Source organism: Dama dama, chromosome 13, assembly GCF_033118175.1.
Source record: "Dama dama isolate Ldn47 chromosome 13, ASM3311817v1, whole genome shotgun sequence".
NCBI classification, from domain to species: domain Eukaryota; kingdom Metazoa; phylum Chordata; class Mammalia; order Artiodactyla; family Cervidae; genus Dama; species Dama dama.
The window spans coordinates 66,109,714-66,127,692 of NC_083693.1; the positions used below are offsets into that span (position 1 = coordinate 66,109,714).

Below are 17,979 nucleotides of genomic sequence, written 5' to 3' on the forward strand. Positions count from 1 at the left end.
TCTAAAGACATGAGTAATTTGACTGAGCCCTCTTTTATTTCTCTTTCTGCTGTTTTTCTACAAACGAACCTCATTAATTGAATAGTAACAAGTCACTTAAAGATGTCAACTGAAGTTAGTCCTCTATTTTTGTTTCTTTCTAGGCCCTGGAGTTGCCTGGCTTACTGATATCAGTCAGTGCATGTGGAGGGCATACAGGAATGAACTAATATCCAGGTTTTAGAATGATAAAGAGTCAGTCTCTATACTGCAGTTTATTATTATTATCTGTTCACATTAGGTACTATTCACATAAATCTGTCAGTTGTAATAAGAGGAATAACTATACAGTAAATTTAAGTATATTTAAATTGGCTAGCAAACAGATAAAAATCCAATTAGGTGGTTAGTCAACCTAGTTGACATTCCAAAAATAGTTAACTGTACTCCTGAGTCTCTGAATTTACTCCTAAAATATTTTCTTATCTCTATAAAAGATGATGACGGGCTCAGAAACTGTTTTGTTATCTTTCTTTGAACCTTGGGACAAAGTCCATGCTTATATTCTATTTAATCACAACGGGTAACTGAGACGTGAGCACATGCCGCCTGTTGAACTGCACCCCATGAGATGCTTTAGGAAGAAGGAAAAGTGGAATGGGCTTGGGGCCTGGAGTCGGGAGTGGCAGGGCCCTGACTCTGCCATTGCTGCACTGGTTTTCCTTCCTCTGAGATGCCCTGCCTGATTTCTCCATTCGATGCTGTAGGCATAGGACGTCAGGCCCACAATACTTTCAGGGACCCATGAAGATGTCTTACTGCTTGCTATAAACAAGTTTCATGCTTTGCATTAGTATAAAGACAGATATAACTGAGAATATATTCACCTTTATACAAATACAGTCATAAAATATTTTTATTATACACACATATATGTTTGTGTGTGTATATATGTATATACACATATATGTATGTGTGTGTGTGTGTGTGTGTGTGTGTGTGTGTGTGTATAAAATGGAAGAAGGAATCCACAGAGGCAAAAGGACCTGGGGCCCATGAAAGCCTTGCCTGCATCCATGTGTGCTCAGTCACTCAGTTGTGTCCGACTCTTTGTGACTCTATGGACTGTGGCCCACCAGGCTCCTCTGGGGATTCTCTAGGCAAGAATACTGGAGTGGGTTTCCATGCCTTCCTCCAGGGGATCTTCCCAACCCAGGGATTGAACTCCAGTCTCTCAATGTCTCTTGCATTGGCAGACGGGTTCTTTACCACTAGCGCCACCTGGGAAGCCCCATGAAACCCTTACTGTGGCCCTTTCTCTGGTTTCCCGTTTCTTGGCTTTGTATAAAAAAAATTAAGAGATTGAACTGAAAGATCTGTAGCTCAGTTAATGGCTCCATGGCGTAGACAAAACCACATGGCAGCAGATGCTGTGATCAGGCCTGACTACAGCTCTCTTTTTTCTAATTTTAGTCGCCAAGAAATTATTCTCTAGTAGGTTAAAATAGAACACTGATTTGCACCAGGGAGCAGTAAAGAGAGCGAAGCACATGACCCATGGAGAATGTGTACTTGTCTTCTTCCCAAAGACTTCATCTTGAAATAGAGTTCTGCTAAGTCCAGACACCAAGATGGTTTCAGTTAATAACATAGGCTCTTACAAACAGGCTTAAAATACCAGCCAGCTCGTACAAACATCTCCTTAAAATAAGCTTGAATTTCATAAGCACATCTATCTAAGAATGGCTCAACTAGCACTTGAGGACAAGAGGGGACGCCCAGTGCCAATGTCCTCGTGGATTCAGACACCTTGGATCCAGCATCGCTGTAGATCCAAGGACTCACGTGTGTTGTAAATCACAGGAGAGTCGGATTCACCACCCGGCCCAGAAATAGCACGGTTCTGGAGGTTTCTTCATAGACGATGAAGAGAAATGGCCGGTCCACTCTGATGATGGGAGGCATGTAATAAGCAGTGATTTCTGATAGGGTTCCTGCCATTGCCTCTGTACCTTCTTCATCCACCTCAATCATCGCTCTTTGTAAAACCTAGGAAAGGAAATATGTGGAAGAACATTTGTGTGCTCATGGAGATGAGGGGATTCACTGAACCCCCAAACACTTTTTGTTATGGTCCTTACCCACGGGGCTGTGCTCTTGGGATGTACTGGTACAGGGCTCATCTGCAGAGGGGAATGGTCTGCGATTGCCCGAGAAACTGCCTCAGAAGCCCCTCAAACACCAGGGGACACCAGGAACCCGATTGTGAAATTCATTCTGGCCAGGTACCAGGGGACTCTGTGGCTGGCCAGTTCACACACACACGGATCAATTTTAGTATATGTGCTGCCGAAGCGAGCACAACACACACACATGGATCAAATCAACAAATACTTACTGAGCATGCACTTTGTGCTACTTATTTTTAAAAATATTTGGCTGTACCGGGTCTGAGCTGTGGCATGCAAACCCTTCGTTGCAGCATGTGGAATCTAGTTCCCTGAGCAGGGGTCAAACCCAGGCCCCCTGCATTGGGAGTGTGGAGTCTTAACCAGTGGACCACCAGGGAAGTCCCTGTGTTACTGATTTTCGAACTGAGCTGATATACCTCCTGGAAGGTTTTCAAGCTGTCTGGAACCCCTGAGAACTTTGACCTCCTTTCTGGCAGGCAGGGGGTGGGAGGGAGGTGGGGCAGGAATGTGGTTATTGTTCTGTCGCAGTCTCCTCGAACCTGGTACCACTCTAAGGTGTGCCCTGGAGCAAGCCTCTGGGTCCCTGAAGTCTTTCTGAACTCAGGTGGCCTGGATATAGACTACCCGTCCTGTTCGCAAGACCCTTTTGTCCAAGAACCTCATGTGATGAGAGTAATGGACCTGTATAATTATTCTAAAAAGAGATAATGAAAACAGTATATTAATAATAATACCTAGACATTCTCTTAAGTTCCTGGAGTGAAAATTCCCTTCCTGGAGTAAACAAAGGGAAAACATCAATAATTTAGAGTTTAAGCTCTAAAACCAAAACACATTTCTTCAGTCTTTCATGTGTTTGTAGCAGAAATGCATATGTTGGATGCTACAGAGGCAGAACTAAAGACAAAGAATCTAAGTTGGGGGAATTACAGGTCAAAATATATATATGAATAAAACACAAAAACAGTTTTAGCCATTTGTAGATTGAGCTGCTTTTCAAATAAGTTCCTTGTCACTGCAAACATTAAAAAACAAAGCTGGAAGATTGTTTTGTAGGGATCTATCAGAGGGGGTTTTCAGAAGAGGCGGGAAGTTAGCCAGATGACCCCGGGGGTTTTCTTCCCTCTCCAAAGCAGTGGGCGTCACTGGCAGTCAGGTGGTTAAGACGATGATTCCACTGCAGGGAGTGTGGGCTCAATTCATGGTCGGGAAACTAAGATCCCACATGCTGCAGGGTGCAGCCCCTCCCCCAACCCAAATCAATGAATAAAGCGGTCAGGTGGTGCAGTTTATGGGCTTCTAAGTGAATCTGTGAACCAAGTCCCTTTTGGGGTAAATTTCTCCTTGAGCACTGAGAGAAGAGAGGGAGGGAGCTCTACATAAATTAGTTAAACGGATTTTTAATAAAGTAGCTCCAAATTCTTCAGACATCCAGCTTGGGCGCTGTTTCAAGTCTTTGGGAATTTTAATCTAGTTTTCTACTACAAAGCTTCTCTTGTGGCTCAGCTGGTAAAGAATCCACCTACAACGCGGGAGACCTGGGTTCCATCCCTGGGTTGGGAAGATTCCCTGGAGAAGGGAAAGGCTACCCACTCCAGTATTCTGGCCTGGAGAATCCCATGGACTGTATAGTCCATGGGGTCGCAAAGAGTCAGACACGACTGAGTGACTTTCACTTTTCTACCTACTATAACTCAGCCTTTTATCGATGTTCAGTGGGATGGAAAAACATCTGTTCTCTTGGACCCCCCTGAAAGAGCCTGACTTACCTTGGAAACTTTCAGGTTTCTTTCAGTAACCACGAGATTACTCAGGTCAGCCCAGGGTGAGAAGATTTTTCGGACTCCCATCTGTTTAAGCAGCTCGTGCATCTTATACTTTTGGTCTAACTTGAACTTTGGAAAGAAAACTTCCATTTTTCTGTGGTACAAGTACATATAATGGTGAACCGTAGACAAAAACTGTAGCTTCTGAACACTGAAAAGGTCACACCTTCTTTTCACCTTCCTCCAAGTTTACTCCTAGTAACAAGTCTCCTTCAGTTGACTGTAGCTCATTCTGCTCTTTTGTAATGGTCTGACTCAGAGAAGAGAGTTCTGACTTATCAAATATGTATTACTTCTGCTTCAGGAAACCAGTTTTATTTCCCAATGACTCACATTCTCTTTAGGGAAAGATGCCGTCCTTTGTATCCATTTCCCTGTGTGTTAAAAACAACCCAACCAAATGCCTCCTGCCATGAATCCTGCAGACTCCTGGAGGCTGGCTGTTTTCAGTCCCTATTCTGCGGACTCCCAGGATTCCAGGAAAAACTTGGGAGTCTGGGAATGGTCAGGGGGAGAGGAGCAAGGGAAATTTTCAACCCCCTATTTATTTTTAGCCAGAGAAACTCTGATATTTATCTATCTGTCTTATCTATCTCTCTGCCTATCTATCTAGCTATGTTGGGTTGGCCAAAAAGCTCATTCAGGTCTTTCTATGCCACCTATAAAAATATACATTGGAGTTCTTACGCTTGTTTAGAAAGATGGGTTCTGTGGCTCAAAAATAGAATGTAAACTACTAACTGGTACTAAATAGTCTTAAAGAAGTCCCAGTGTCTTCATCTGTGAAGTACAGCCAAAATACCAATACCGATTTCACCGTGTTCTTCAGAGGAGTCAATGACATAACATATGTGAAGCACCCAGAACAATGTCTGGTGTAGAGTAGAGGCCCAATGAATATTCATTTCCTTTTGCCCCCTCAACCCTTCTTTCTTCCTCTCTTGTAGAGTTGGGCAGGGCTCACACTGTAGTGTAACTGAGGACATGGCAGGCCTTGAAGACTGATTTATAAATTGATTCACCTAAACATTTGTTGAGGGCTTACTACGTTGAAGTCCTTTGCCAGGCTCTAAGGATTTAAAGAAGAGGAATGAAGATAAAATGAACACTGGGACCTTTAGCTGGACTCCCCTCTGCGTCAGATTCTAGAGTGACGGATTCAGGAGGCATTGCCTTGGCCTCCTTTCTGGTGCTGACTTCCTTGTACCCTGATGGGTGGATTAATTTATTCCACAAGCATTTGCGAGCCTGCCCCGTGCTCCCACCCCTGCTCTCTGTGCTCAGCCTCCTCCCCAGGTCATCGTATCTGGTCTCATGGTTCCATTTTTGTGCTGCTGACTCCCCAGCCTGGACCTCACCCCCCACACACCAGATCCAGCCGTTGATACCCAGCTGTTGCCTTTTGGATATCCCCACCCGGCTGTCTAATAGGTATTTCTAATCCAGCTCATTCCAACTGAACTTTTGCACATACCCCTTGGCATGTTCGTCCCACAGTCTCCCTTTTCAGTATGTGGCAAATCCTTCCAGTTGCTAAGGCCAAAACCTTCATCTTTGTCTCCCCCCTTTCTCTCTCGCCCACATCCCATCCATGGGCCAATCCCGTGACTTCCAGGTTCACAGATCCAGGACCCGCTGCTCCTCCTTACCTCTACTGCCACGACCTGCCACTGTCCTGATCTGGGCAGTTACGCTGACTACGTGACTGGTCCCCTTGCTCCTACCACATGGCCCCAGGGTCTTTTCTCAACAAGCACAGACCATGTTGCTGCTCAGCTTGGCTCCAGTGGCTTCCCATCTCTTTTGGAAAAAGCCCAAGTCTTTCCCAGGGCCTGTAATGTACAGTCCTGGGTGACGGCTGCTGGTTCCCCTGCAACCTCACCTCCAAACTGCTGCAGCCTCACCGGCCACCTCATTGTGCCTCGAACCCCCACCAAGCAGGCTCCCAATGCAGAACTTTCACACTTCCACCTGTAACTCTTCTCTCCCTCAGGGCACCCTCACAGCCCTCCTTCATCTTAGGTGTTTGCTTACGTCTACCTTCTTGGCCTGGCCTCCCCTGGTGCCCACCTGCACCTCACTAGAATGTGAGCTCCCTGAGGAGGGCTAGCATCATGCATACATCACGCCTGACAAGTGGGAGAGCCTTGGTGAGGACTGGCCAAGTGAACAAGGAGGCACGCACTGTGACAGATGCTGACAGAGTGGAAAACAGGACAAGTGCAGCCCCTGCCATCAGGGAGCCCACCATGGGGCAGGAGAGGTGCAGAATGAAATTGTGAGTGCCCACAGGGAAGGGGAGGCTGAGCTGGGGCAGGGCGACAGGAGAGCTGTACCTGGCTTTCATGTTCCTGAGCCACATGTCCACCAGGTCTGTGGTCAAGTAGTCTTCAAGGGTGAGGTGGTCACCTATCCTCCCCATGAGGACCACCAGCATGGAGGCGTTTCCTCGGTAGGGCAGCTTGAGGACATGGCAACGAAAATTCTTATCAAAAGTAGAGGCAAACTTGCCTGACCTGTACATCATGGGCACCTTGACCGTCTTGTACTTGTCCAGGTAGAAAGTGTCCATTTCAGTAAGAGCAGGGTCAAAAGGGATCAGCCATTTCCCTGAACAGGTAAGAAAGGAACTCATTGTAGAAACGATCCTCCCCTAAAGCATCATTTTTGCCAAAGTAATAAAAGACCAGGGTTCTGTCCCCCCTTTTGCCCAACTAGGAAAGGTATCTTTATTGCATTTGTTTTGCCCACAGCTCAGGCAGTCAGGAGGAAGGCATGGCAACCCACTCCAGTATTCTTGTCTGGAGAACCTCCATGAACAGAAGGGCCTAGGGCCTAGGGCCTAGTCCTTGTGGTCGCACAAAGCCAGACATGACTAAAGTGACTTAGCATGCATGCATGCAGGCAGCCAGAATAAATTTCCCAAAGATAAGTCTTTCCCAGGCTCCTTTCCCAACTGGCAAAACATGAATCCAGGGACTTCCCTCATTGTCTAGTGGTTCAGAATCCGCCTTCCAATGCAGAGAACACAGGTTTGATCCCTGGTCCAATGCAGGGCACACAGGAAGATCCCATATGCTGTGGGGCAACTAAGGCCGCGTGCCACCACTATAGAGCATGACGAAACAAGAGCCCTGACACAGCCACAAATAAAGTGGTGAAAGCCGCTCAGTCGCGTCCAACTCTTTGCAACCCCATGGGCTAAGCAATCCATGGAATTCTCCAGGCCAGAATACTGGAGTGGGTAGCCTTTCCCTTTTCCAGGGTATCTTCCCAAGCCAGGATTGAATCCAGGTCTTCCGCATTGCAGGCGGATTCTTTACCAACTGAGCCACAAGGGAAGCCTGTAAAATACACACACACACACACACACACACACAAATCTAGCCAAAGACCTGCTGGAATCACACACTGAAGCAAGGAGATATCCCCTAACCACCTGTGGCTCCCTCACTGTTCTGGACAAAACACAGGGTGAACAAAAGTCACTCATTCTAGATGATGCCCGAAGGACACACTTCCGTCTATACTCGCTTCCTTGTGGTTGGTTAGCTCCAACCTAGAGAAGACTTTGGGCCTGGCCGCAGCCCTGTCTGCAGGAAGGGCTCTCTGACCACTCCTTTGGTGCATACAATGTGCAGACAGAGGCCCCCGGCAGACGCGATGACGTTCCCACCTGTCCTGAGCTCAGTGAGGCTCTGGGTGGGGGGGGCACCTTGGCCGCCGGCATGCAGGCGCGTGACTCCGCACACAGACATCGGTCTGGCCTGGCTCAATGAAAGTCCTCCTCCCGAACATTGCAAATCCCCTCGTGTCACCTTCCTGCTACAACGGTGGCCATGCAAGGCCACTGCTCCACGAGAAAGGCAGGATGGAAAGGACCTGGGATGAACCCCTCCTCTGAGTTCAGCTTCTGCCATTTACCTTGTGACCTTGACCTAGCCAACCTCTCTGAGCCTCACTTCTCTATAGTAGGTGGGAGAGTTTGCATTTTCTATACTGAGAATCTGAGGACAAGCAACTTTGTCACTTGCCCCAGGTCACAAAAGTAGAGGGTGAAGGAGCAAAGATGCAACCCTAAATATCTCAGATAATCTGCTTTAAAAAAAAAAAAATAACCCAGAAGGTTCCCCATGTCAGAATGTCAGAGGAGAGCTAGGTAGACATGCTTGGAAAATTATCAGTAAGCCCTGCAGGCATGCGGGGCCCCCAGGGCAGGGGCATCAAATGGACACATTGTCTGGCACTGTGCCCGGTACATCCTACCTGTTCAATGCATGTTTCAATCTGTTTGCGAAACCTGAGAACATGTTCCTAGGAAATCCTTTGGCATCAACTGTACACAGGCCCAGAAAGAAAGGAAGAGACAGGCAAAGAGACCAATGGCTCTGGAAGAGCAGAATGTTATCCAAGTACCTTTGAACAAGATGTAATCCACGAGAATTAATTCAGTGTCAGGATTAATCTCATCGAAGAGTTTGGGAAGTTTCCCCTGCGTCTGTTGGTTCATGTAATGATTCATGAGCCTTTTGGCCTGGGAAGTGTTACGAAAATTCACAGTCACACACTCCGTATCGAAATACCTCTTGGAGAGATTGAGGAAGGTCTCTCTGATGTCAAAGTCCTTGTGGATGAAGGCGAAACTCCCCTGGGCCAGGCCCAGCTCTGGGTTATGGGAGAGGCTCTCTCGCAGCCGCTTGAAGAGGGCAGGCAGGCGTGGCGGTCGGGTCTGGTTCAAGGTCTGCAAGAGGAGTTCCTCCAGCTGGGCTCTGCTGTGCCCCCTGGCCCCCAGAGTCAAGGCAGCCATGGCCCAGGCCAGGCCGAGTGGGGAGAAGACCACGTTGCCATCATGCTTCAGGGAGATCTTACGTAGCAGGCTGAACCCCAAGTTGGAGGCCTCCCCGGAGAGCTTCTGCCCCTCGGTCGAAAGCCAGGGGGAGTCTTCCTCCCCCTCCTCCTCCCCTGGAGCCCACAGTCTCTCGCTGGTCTGGTTGGTCTTGTTTTGGGTCCTGGCAGTTAGCAGAGTCTCCAGCCCTCCCTGTTCTTCCGGCGAGCGGGAAGCAAGGGTGGAACCTGGCGCCAGCCACGCCTGGGCCAGGAGGCAGGCCAGCGGGAGGCTCCGCACCGCCCACATACGGGCAACGTGGAGGCCCGGTCAGCAGCAAGGCTTCCTTGAGAGAAAAGAAGGCAGAGATCGTCCTTAATGTCTGATGCCCACCTCCTCCCTGGGTCCTGGTACAGCTCCTCCGGTGACCCCGCTTCCTTCCTAGGGGTCGAGGCTTATCTCCCCAAGGCAGGGCGGGGGAGACCCTGAGCAAATAGGGTCATGGTTATCACCTGAATTGGTGGGTGAGGAGGTGTCTTATTTCATGGAGAAAAACCTCCACCAGTTTCCACTGGGGACCAGGCCACAGACCTCACAGAGTTTCCATCAGCAGAGACTCTCTGAGCCAGGCTGCCTGAAGCAAAATGTGCTGCCAGGGTGTGGTTCCCAGGCCTCTTGTTGATGCAGAGGGCTGTGTCCTCCCTGTGCCGGCTACAAGATGACCCCCTGGCTCTGGGACTTAGCCACTGCTTTTGGCTTTTGATAAAGAGTGTCACAGACTCTGGGGCCTCATTCTTTCCGTAGCTTGAGTGGCACAACCTTATGCTCGGCTGTTTTCTGCGAGTGTTTAGGAAGCTCATCCCAATTCTACGGAGAAGGCAATGGCACCCCACTCCAGTACTCTTGCCTGGAAAATCCCATGGACTGAGGAGCCTGGTGGGCTGCAGTCCATGGAGTCGCACAGAGTCGGACACGACTGAAGTGACTTAGCAGCAGCAGCCCAATTCTAAGTGGCAAGCCTGCATTCCATAGGTCACTCTAGCATTAAGTGTCCTGGGTAAAGACCTGCTGGAGTGTACCAGATGTACCCAGGTGCATGCCTTCATTATATCACAGGCTTTAGCAACCCTTTGTAAATTAATCCCACAGCAAGATACTCTTAAATTCAGAGTCACTTCTGTCTGTGATGGTTTCCATGTGGTACTAGTAGTAAAGAATCTGTCTGCCATTGTAGGAGATGCTGGTTTGATCCCTGGTTTGGGAAGATCCCCCTGAAGAAGGAGATGGTGGGGCGGGGGGGGGGGGGGGGGTTATTACACATTCCCACTCATCTCAGTATTCATGATCAGCAGGAAGAAAGAAGATTTCCACATAGCCACTCCAGTATCTTGCCTGGAAAATCCCATGTACAGAGGAGCCTGGTAGGTTTGCAGTCCATGGGGTCACTAAGAGTCGGACACGACTAAGCGAATTCACTTTCACTTTTCACTTTCTTGCACTGGAGAAGGAAATGGTAAACCACTCCAGTGTTCTTGCCTGGAGAATCCCAGGGACGGGGGAGCCTGGTGGACTGCCGTCTATGGGGTCGCACAGAGTCGGACACAACCGAAGTGACTTAGCAGCAGCCACATACCTTAGTAACAGCAAACTGCCCATCACTTGGTGCCAACAAGAAATTGCCATAACTCTGAACTCTCATTCTCCTCCAATGAGCTTTTATTCAAAACAACCCTCCCCAGCTTCCACCCAAAACCTGATAAAAGCCAGCCTGGCCTTTGTCTCTTTGGGAACTGCCTATGGTTGGCCAGTGTGTCCTGAATTGCAATTCCTCTGATATTCCTGAACCTATTCATCTTCAGTTCATTATAATTGCCATTAATTTTGTTTAAGGGGCTTCCCTGGTGGCTCAGATGGTAAAGAATCTGCCTGCAATGCGGGAGACCCAGATTCAATCCCTGGGTCAGGAAGATCCCCTGGAGAAGAAAATGGCTACTCACTCCAGTATTCTTGACTGGAGAATCTCATGAACAGAGGAGCCTGGCAGGCTACAGTCCATGGGGATGCAAAGAGTCGGACATGACTTTCACTTTCTAAGGGGCTTCCCAGGTGGCTCATTGGTGAAGAATCCGCCTGCCAGTGCAGGAGACACAGGTTCAATCCCTGCTCCGGGAAGATCCCATATGCCATGGAGCAAAGCCCATGAGCCACAACTACTGAAGCCTGCCCGCCTAGAGCCCGTACTCCACAACGAGAAGCCACTTCAGTGAGAAGTCCATGGACTGCAACTAGAGAGTAGCCCCGGGTTGCCACAACTGGAGAAAAGTCCATGCAGCATGAAGACCCAGTACAGACAAAAATAAGTAAATAAATAAAATTTAAAAACCAATTTTTTTTGTTTGTTTAAGGATGACACAGAGATGTGGCACCCTAAATAGAACCTGAGCAGTAAGAAATCAACCTCTCACTCACGACTTCTCAGCCCTTAATGTACCTGGGGCTGCAAACCCACCCCCAGATCTGGAAGCTGCAGGGACTCACTTGCTCGGGCAGACAGGTCTCTGGGAAGAAGGCCAGCGAGCTATGTGGGGCTTTCAAGTGACTGTTGTGGGCATGACATCTCAAGCCTTCAAAGCCTCTTCCGCTGGCCTCCTCTCTGCGGAGGAAGCCCCTGTGTCTACAACAAGCCTCTTACCTCCCCCACCTCCTCGCCGCCCCATCCAGTCCAGGCATGAGGGCTCAGCGCTGCCCAGGTTGCCACCCCCTCCCCTGGGAACCCACCCAGAGGAGACAGAAGGTCTTCTCTCCCCATCCCTCATTAGGCAGACACTGTGAAGTCTCCCTTTGATTTACTGCTCTTACCAGTGAGTGGCCACCTGGTGCCTGGGAAGGTCCTTCATTTAGGGCAAAGACAGAAGGTTAGGGCTTGTAGCCGAAAGCCTGCAGCAAATATTTGCTATTCCAAAGTGTGATCCCCCCATGGGGCTGTTACTGATTAACATCCTGCTTGGAGATGGTGGCGTTTCTGGGAAAGTCAAGAGGGAGAGAGAGGCTTCCTATAATCCCCTGCAATCCTGCACCCCTGACCCTTGGGCAATTCCTCCATGAAATCATCTGCTTCTCAAGCCAGGCAGCACCCCAGTGAGACCCAGCTCCTCGCGGGACATAGCTGCTGCCGGCGCTGAACACCTCGCAGGAAGGAAGGGCTGGATCCCACGGAGGCCTCCTGGGTCCCCAACTCAAAGCTGGGCCCCGTGCGAGGAGGGAAGGCAGAAATGAATAAGACCTGCTCCCAACACCTCCCAAGGAACTTTTCAGTCCACTGGGAGAGCTGTCATTGTTATTTAGTCGCTAAGTCATATCCAGCTCTTTGCGACCCCACAGATTGTAGCCCGCCAGGCTCCTCCATCCATGGGGATTCTCCAGGCAAGAATACTGGAGTGGGTGGCCATTTCCTTCTCCAAGGGATCTTCCCCACCCAGAGATTGAACCCACGTCTCTCCCATCTCCTGCATTGGCAGGCAGATTATTTACCACTCTGCCACCTGGGAAGCCCCCTCAGTGGGAGAGACAGACCCTTTAATCACCACCAGCCATATAGAGTCTATTTCAAGGTCAGCTCTCTGCTTCACCGGGTCGATGGACTCGTAAGACTAAAATCCTCAAACACCCAAAGTCAAGGCTGATGTAGACCCTTTAAGACAAAAACTCTCAGACTGTTAGACTCTTTTTTATAATATAAATATTTTATGTTCCCTTTACCATTCTGAAGTGAAATTTGTAGTTAATGGAATCTACCCACAAAATTTAAAAAATAATAATAATGCTTTATAATATGGAAGGGAAAAGGAAACTATAAGAACATAATGTTTCTTTTAGTATGTAAATGCTCTGCCATGACTACACGAGAAGCGGCAGATGTGGGGCCAGGTGAGAGAGCTCTCTGCTGCACACCTCTTGCATTGGCCCTTCCACACCACAGCCACGATCACTACCAGTGATGTGGTTTTCTGCAATGGTGAGTCACGTTCAGGTCCCCAAAAACAAAAATATAAATCTTCCTCTGATTTATTTTCATAGAAAATTCCATGGGAATTAAAAATTGGTGGTGGGGGGGGGGGGATGGCGTTTTCAGCTGAGCTGAAATACCTGTGGCCCTGTGAGAGTCTAGGTTCAGATCATCTATAAGCGAGGTTTTCAAATGCTCCACCCACATGGACTTGCAGTGGGACACTGCAGTCACGTGACACCACTTCACTGTGGAGGACAGGCCCGTGTGTTTCCAGCATATCTGGCACGTCTGGCCCACACTCACGGGAACTCAATAGCACTGCTCCCGATGGTTGTGGAAGTCAGAAGTGCCCCAGCAAGTCCCCAGAGCGTCCCTCTGGGGAAGCGCCTGCTCTGCGGAGAGTGGCGGCCTGAAGAGGTCGAGGTGAAGGGTGCGGGCAGCCGAGGCTGGGCCAGGGTTCTAGGTTCAGCACAGGAGCCAGCCTCTCCTTCCGGCCCCTGGAGTTCTGCGGCCGAGGGGCAGCTGGGGACCAGGGGGCGGGGGCTGCTTCCCGCTGGGAGTGAGGGGGTTTCTGCTTGGGGCAAATGCCTGGGAGGAACTCGCGGGCATGGCAGGTGTGGAGGGTGTGGAGCACAGCGCTCACAGGGGATTCAGAGGTGCCATAAAAGTCATCATGGAGCACTTGACCATTTGGGAGTCTCTTAAAACTTCTGCGGGAGTTTCAGAAGCAGATCTTTATAAGGAAGGCCGCAGAATGTATTGGGAAGAGGGTAAAGGCCTCTGTCGGTCACCCTGGGCTTGAATCTCAAGTCTTCTCAATTCCTGGCTGCTGGACCTTAGAAACGTAACCTGACTTCTGTGAACTTGCTTTTCCTTCTCCATAAAGTAGCCAAAACTGTGCCCCTGACCCATGAATATCTCAGCAGTACCCAGGAACCAGGAAGTCTGTGGGCAACACTGCTTCTAAGGTGGTGGGTCCCGACCCCCAGGAAGGGTGGCCCGAAAGTTCTCCACCTTCAGCGAGGATGAGCCCTGCACTGCTCCCGGCAGGTCAAGGTCAGCACTTGCCCCTGTAACTGTGAGCTCTTTCACCAGCTGTGTGGCCCCGAACAAGCTCCTTAGCCTCTTCTTGCCTCAGTTTCCTGATCTGTAAAGTGGGACTCCCAGGGTCGAGCTCTTAGGATTGTGGTGAGGCTTAAATGAAGCAGTGCCTGTAAGGAGCTTGCTAGTTGGTAGGAAGAGCTAATGAATGGTATTTGTTGTATAATTTCAGAGCCAGAAAGAACCTCAGCAGTAAGCCCAGATCCTGGATTTGGACTTGACAGAGGAGAAGATGCTGGGGGGCGGAAAAAAAGGTCAATATTAGTCACTCAGTGGTGTCTGACTTTGTGACCCCATGGACTGTAGCCCACAGGCTCCTCAGTCTATAGGATTCTGCAGGTAAGAATATTGGAGTGGGTAGCCATTCCCTTCTCCACCCAGGGATCGCACCTGGGTCTCCTGCATTGCAGGTAGATTCTTTCCTGTCTGGTAGAGACACCAGGGGAGACCAGAAAATGCATTACAATACTCATTAAGGCCCTTCCTGCCTGTGGTGGTGCCGGAATACAGCCAGGCCATCTGACTTCCCATCTGCATTTCATTTCAGCTCGTCACCAGCCTTTGCAGAGAGAGATTGGGAAACATCTGATGGGAAGGTGTGTGGTGATCAGAATCAACTCAGAGGAGACAGTACAATCCTTCACGGAACAGCTCGGTAGGCAGGCAGCACACTGCTTCCAGGAGCCACCCTGAAGGGCGAGATCCAGGGGCTTCTAAAGTAAACTTGTCCTAGGACCCAAGGGGCTGAATGTCTGAAAAGCAACCAGAGCCAGGTATTGGCAGAATCAGGCTTCAGGAACCAGAGAACCGCAGTTAGTCTGCTCAGCGTGGATCGGATCAAGAGGAAAGCTTGGGCGAGTGTGGGGTGCAGAGATAGAAAACAAAAAGCTTCAGAAATCCTTGCGACACACACGTGTGGGGCAAATGGTCCTCTGTTTGCCAGGCGGCCTCTCTCCCTCCGCACTGGCCTTCTGACTCCCTGCTCCTGCTCTAGGCTGCCTCTACCCTAGCTCCCCTGGCTCCAGTGACACCTAACAAGATGGCAGATTCACCCTCTGTCCCCAGTGCTAGAAAGCTGATGGTCCAGGCAAGTGCGCTACTGTGATCAGCATGGTGGGGATAACTTCAGGGTAACTAGGGGCTTGACTGGATAGCACCTGCATCTGCCTAGCATGACAAGTTAACTAACCTAGCTTTCTTCCCTTGAGATGGGCTTTCTCTTTGGTTCAGGGAAAAGGACATCTGAGTCAGAGGGACATGGTAGTAAGTTTTCCTTAGTATAAAGAAACAGATGATCAGAGAGGTCAGTAAACTTGGGGACATCTGAGTCAGAGGGACATGGTAGTAAGTTTTCCTTAGTATAAAGAAACAGATGATCAGAGAGGTCAGTAAACTTGTTCAAGAACACAAGAGTGTTCTCTTCTGCAAATAGTATCAAATTCTCAAATCCAAGAAATTTAATATGACTACAATACCTGAAGCTAGTATATATAGAGAGAAGAGAATGGTAAAACATGCTTTAAATGTTTTAATGTTTTAAAATTAGGGAACCTGGGTAAAGGGTTACAGAAGTTCTTTGCAACTACTCTTGCAATTTTAAAGTTTGAAATTATTTAAAGATAATTTTTTAAATTAAAAACTGAAACAAATGAATAATGAACCCCAGCACAAAACAAAAAGGAAAAGGACATGACCTCCCAGGTAGAAGGACCATCTTAGTGAAAACCTGTTGTCACATTAGGTGGCTGTACTGGCTAGCTGCCTTGGAATCCAGAGGTCTGGGTTCAAATTCAAGCTCTGTGTTCTTGAACAAGTTCATCCAGACTTTGAGTCATGGTAGGGAAGGCCTTTTGTTATACCTAAATTACAGAGAAATTTACCCATGTTTTCTTCTTGTACTTATATATTGTTCTCTTTTATTTTTCATTTAGGTCTCTGATTCTTAGTTTATTCTTATGTGTGAAGAATGAGTCTAATTGTATCTTTTTCATTTTTCAAATGGCTATTCAGTTGTCCCAATACTATTTACTTAAAAGTCTTTATTTATCAAATATTAAATTTCCACTTGCATTTGTATTGCTAGACTATTTAACCTATTTCATTGGTCTGCCTATTTATTCATATTCCAGTACCATAGATTTAATTACAGTGTCTGTGCAGTCTGAGTTAACATCTGATTGAGCCAGTCCCCTATCCTCCACCCCCTGCCCCCCACATCTTTTCTCTTTTCTGTGTTTTCCTGACTACTCTTGAAGGTTTATTCTTCTCTATGGACTTTGGCATCATTTTGTCTATCTCCAGAAAAAACATCTGCTAGTAGTCTTACTGGAGTACAATTAAATTGATAACTGAGGGAAAACTGACATCTAGATGAGGTTGAACATCTTATTCAATGAGGAATATCTTTGCATTTGCTCAAGTCTAATTTTACATCTTTAAGGAATATTTTATAATTTTCTCTATATCAATTCTGCACATTTCTTGTTTATTTCTAAGTGCTATATCTTCTTGATTGTTTTTGGGTTTTCTCTTCCATTTTGTGTTTTAATTCGTTGTTGTTTGTGTATATTAAGGCATTGCTTTTGCGTGTTAACTCTGTATTCTGGTATCTTGCTGAAATATTGAGTTTGTTTTACCATTGATTTGCTAAGGTTATGCAAGTACACGACATGTCATCTGCAAATAGAGTTTACAATTCTATGTCTCTGCTCTCTCTTGTCTAACTGCATAGTCTAACACCCCCAGGACAATGTGAAATGGTAATGAATATAAGGAGTAGCCTTGTCTTACTCTCAATCTTAGTGGGAATGCATTTGGTGTTTTCTTATTAAGATGCTGACTTTACACATATATATGGAATTTAGAAAAATAGTACAGATGAGCCTAATTGCAGGGCAAGTACCGAGACACAGGCATAGAGAACAGACATGTGGGCGCAGAGCTGGGGGAAGGGGAGGGTGGGGGGAACTGAGAGAATAGACTGGCATTTTCACCCTGTGAAAAATAGAGAGCTAGTGGGAAGCTGCTAAATAGCACAAGGAGCTCAACTCGGTGCTCTGTGACGACCTTGAGGGGTGGGATGGGGGGCGGTGGGGGTGGGTGGAAGGGTCAAGAGAAAGGGCATATATGTATGCATATAGTTGATTTGCTTGGGGCTCAGCTGGCAAAGAATCCGCCTGTAATGCAGGAGATCTGGATTCAATCCCTGGGTTGGGAAGATCTGTTGGAGAAGGGAAAGGTTACCCACACCAGTATTCTGGCCTGGAGAAGTCCATGGACTGTAGAGTCCATGGGGTCGCAAAGAGTTGGACACGCCTGAGCGAACTTTCATAGTTAGTTGATTCGCTTGGTTGTATAGCAGAAACTAACACAACATTCTAAGGCAATTATACTCCAAGAAAAAGATACTGATTCAGAAAGGCGTTCAAATATGTATATTTAAAGAAAATGAAAGTCACTCAGTCATGTCCAACTCTCTATGACTCCATGAACTGTAGCCTGCCAGGCTCCTCTGTTCATGGAATTTTCCAGGCAAGAATAATAGAGTGGGTACCATTCCCCTTTCCAGGGGATTTTCCCAACTCAGGGAACCAACCCAGTGTCTCCTGTATTACAGGCAGATTCTTTACCTTCTGAGTCACCAAAGTATCCCTCAATTCTTTTCTTTCAAGGTATATGGTGTCAGTCACTCAGTGGTGTCTGACTCTTTGCAACCCCAGAGACTTCCCTGTCCTTCACCATCTCCTTGAGCTTGCTCAGTCTCATGTCCATTGAGTTGTTGATGCCATCCAACCATCTCGTCCTCCTCTTCTCCTTCTGCCTTCAATCTTTCCCAGCATCCTGTATCTATCATCTAATTATCTATGTATCATCTATTATTTATCTATCTATCATCTGTATAATTTATGTATCTATCCATTTGATTCTCCTTTATCTCATTTGCTGTTTTCTGCCCTGAACTGTGAGAGAAAGGTCTCTTCCTCTTGCAATCTTTCTCTAGTGACCTCTACTAACAAAGCTTAATATGATGCCTAGGGCTGAATAGGA

General features: G+C 47.8%; 1 protein-coding gene across 1 annotated transcript; it reads right to left on the reverse strand.

Moving 5' to 3' along the window:
- Window positions 1-1,836: 1,836 nt before the first annotated feature.
- Window positions 1,837-9,131, reverse strand: SERPINA10 (serpin family A member 10). The gene is made up of 4 exons (XM_061159695.1): window positions 8,414-9,131; window positions 6,334-6,607; window positions 3,941-4,091; window positions 1,837-2,028 (listed from the first exon to the last, which is right to left on the reverse strand). The coding sequence occupies exons 1-4, from the start codon at window positions 9,129-9,131 to the stop codon at window positions 1,837-1,839; spliced, it is 1,335 nt and encodes a 444-aa protein (XP_061015678.1).
- Between the last annotated feature and the right edge of the window lie 8,848 nt (window positions 9,132-17,979).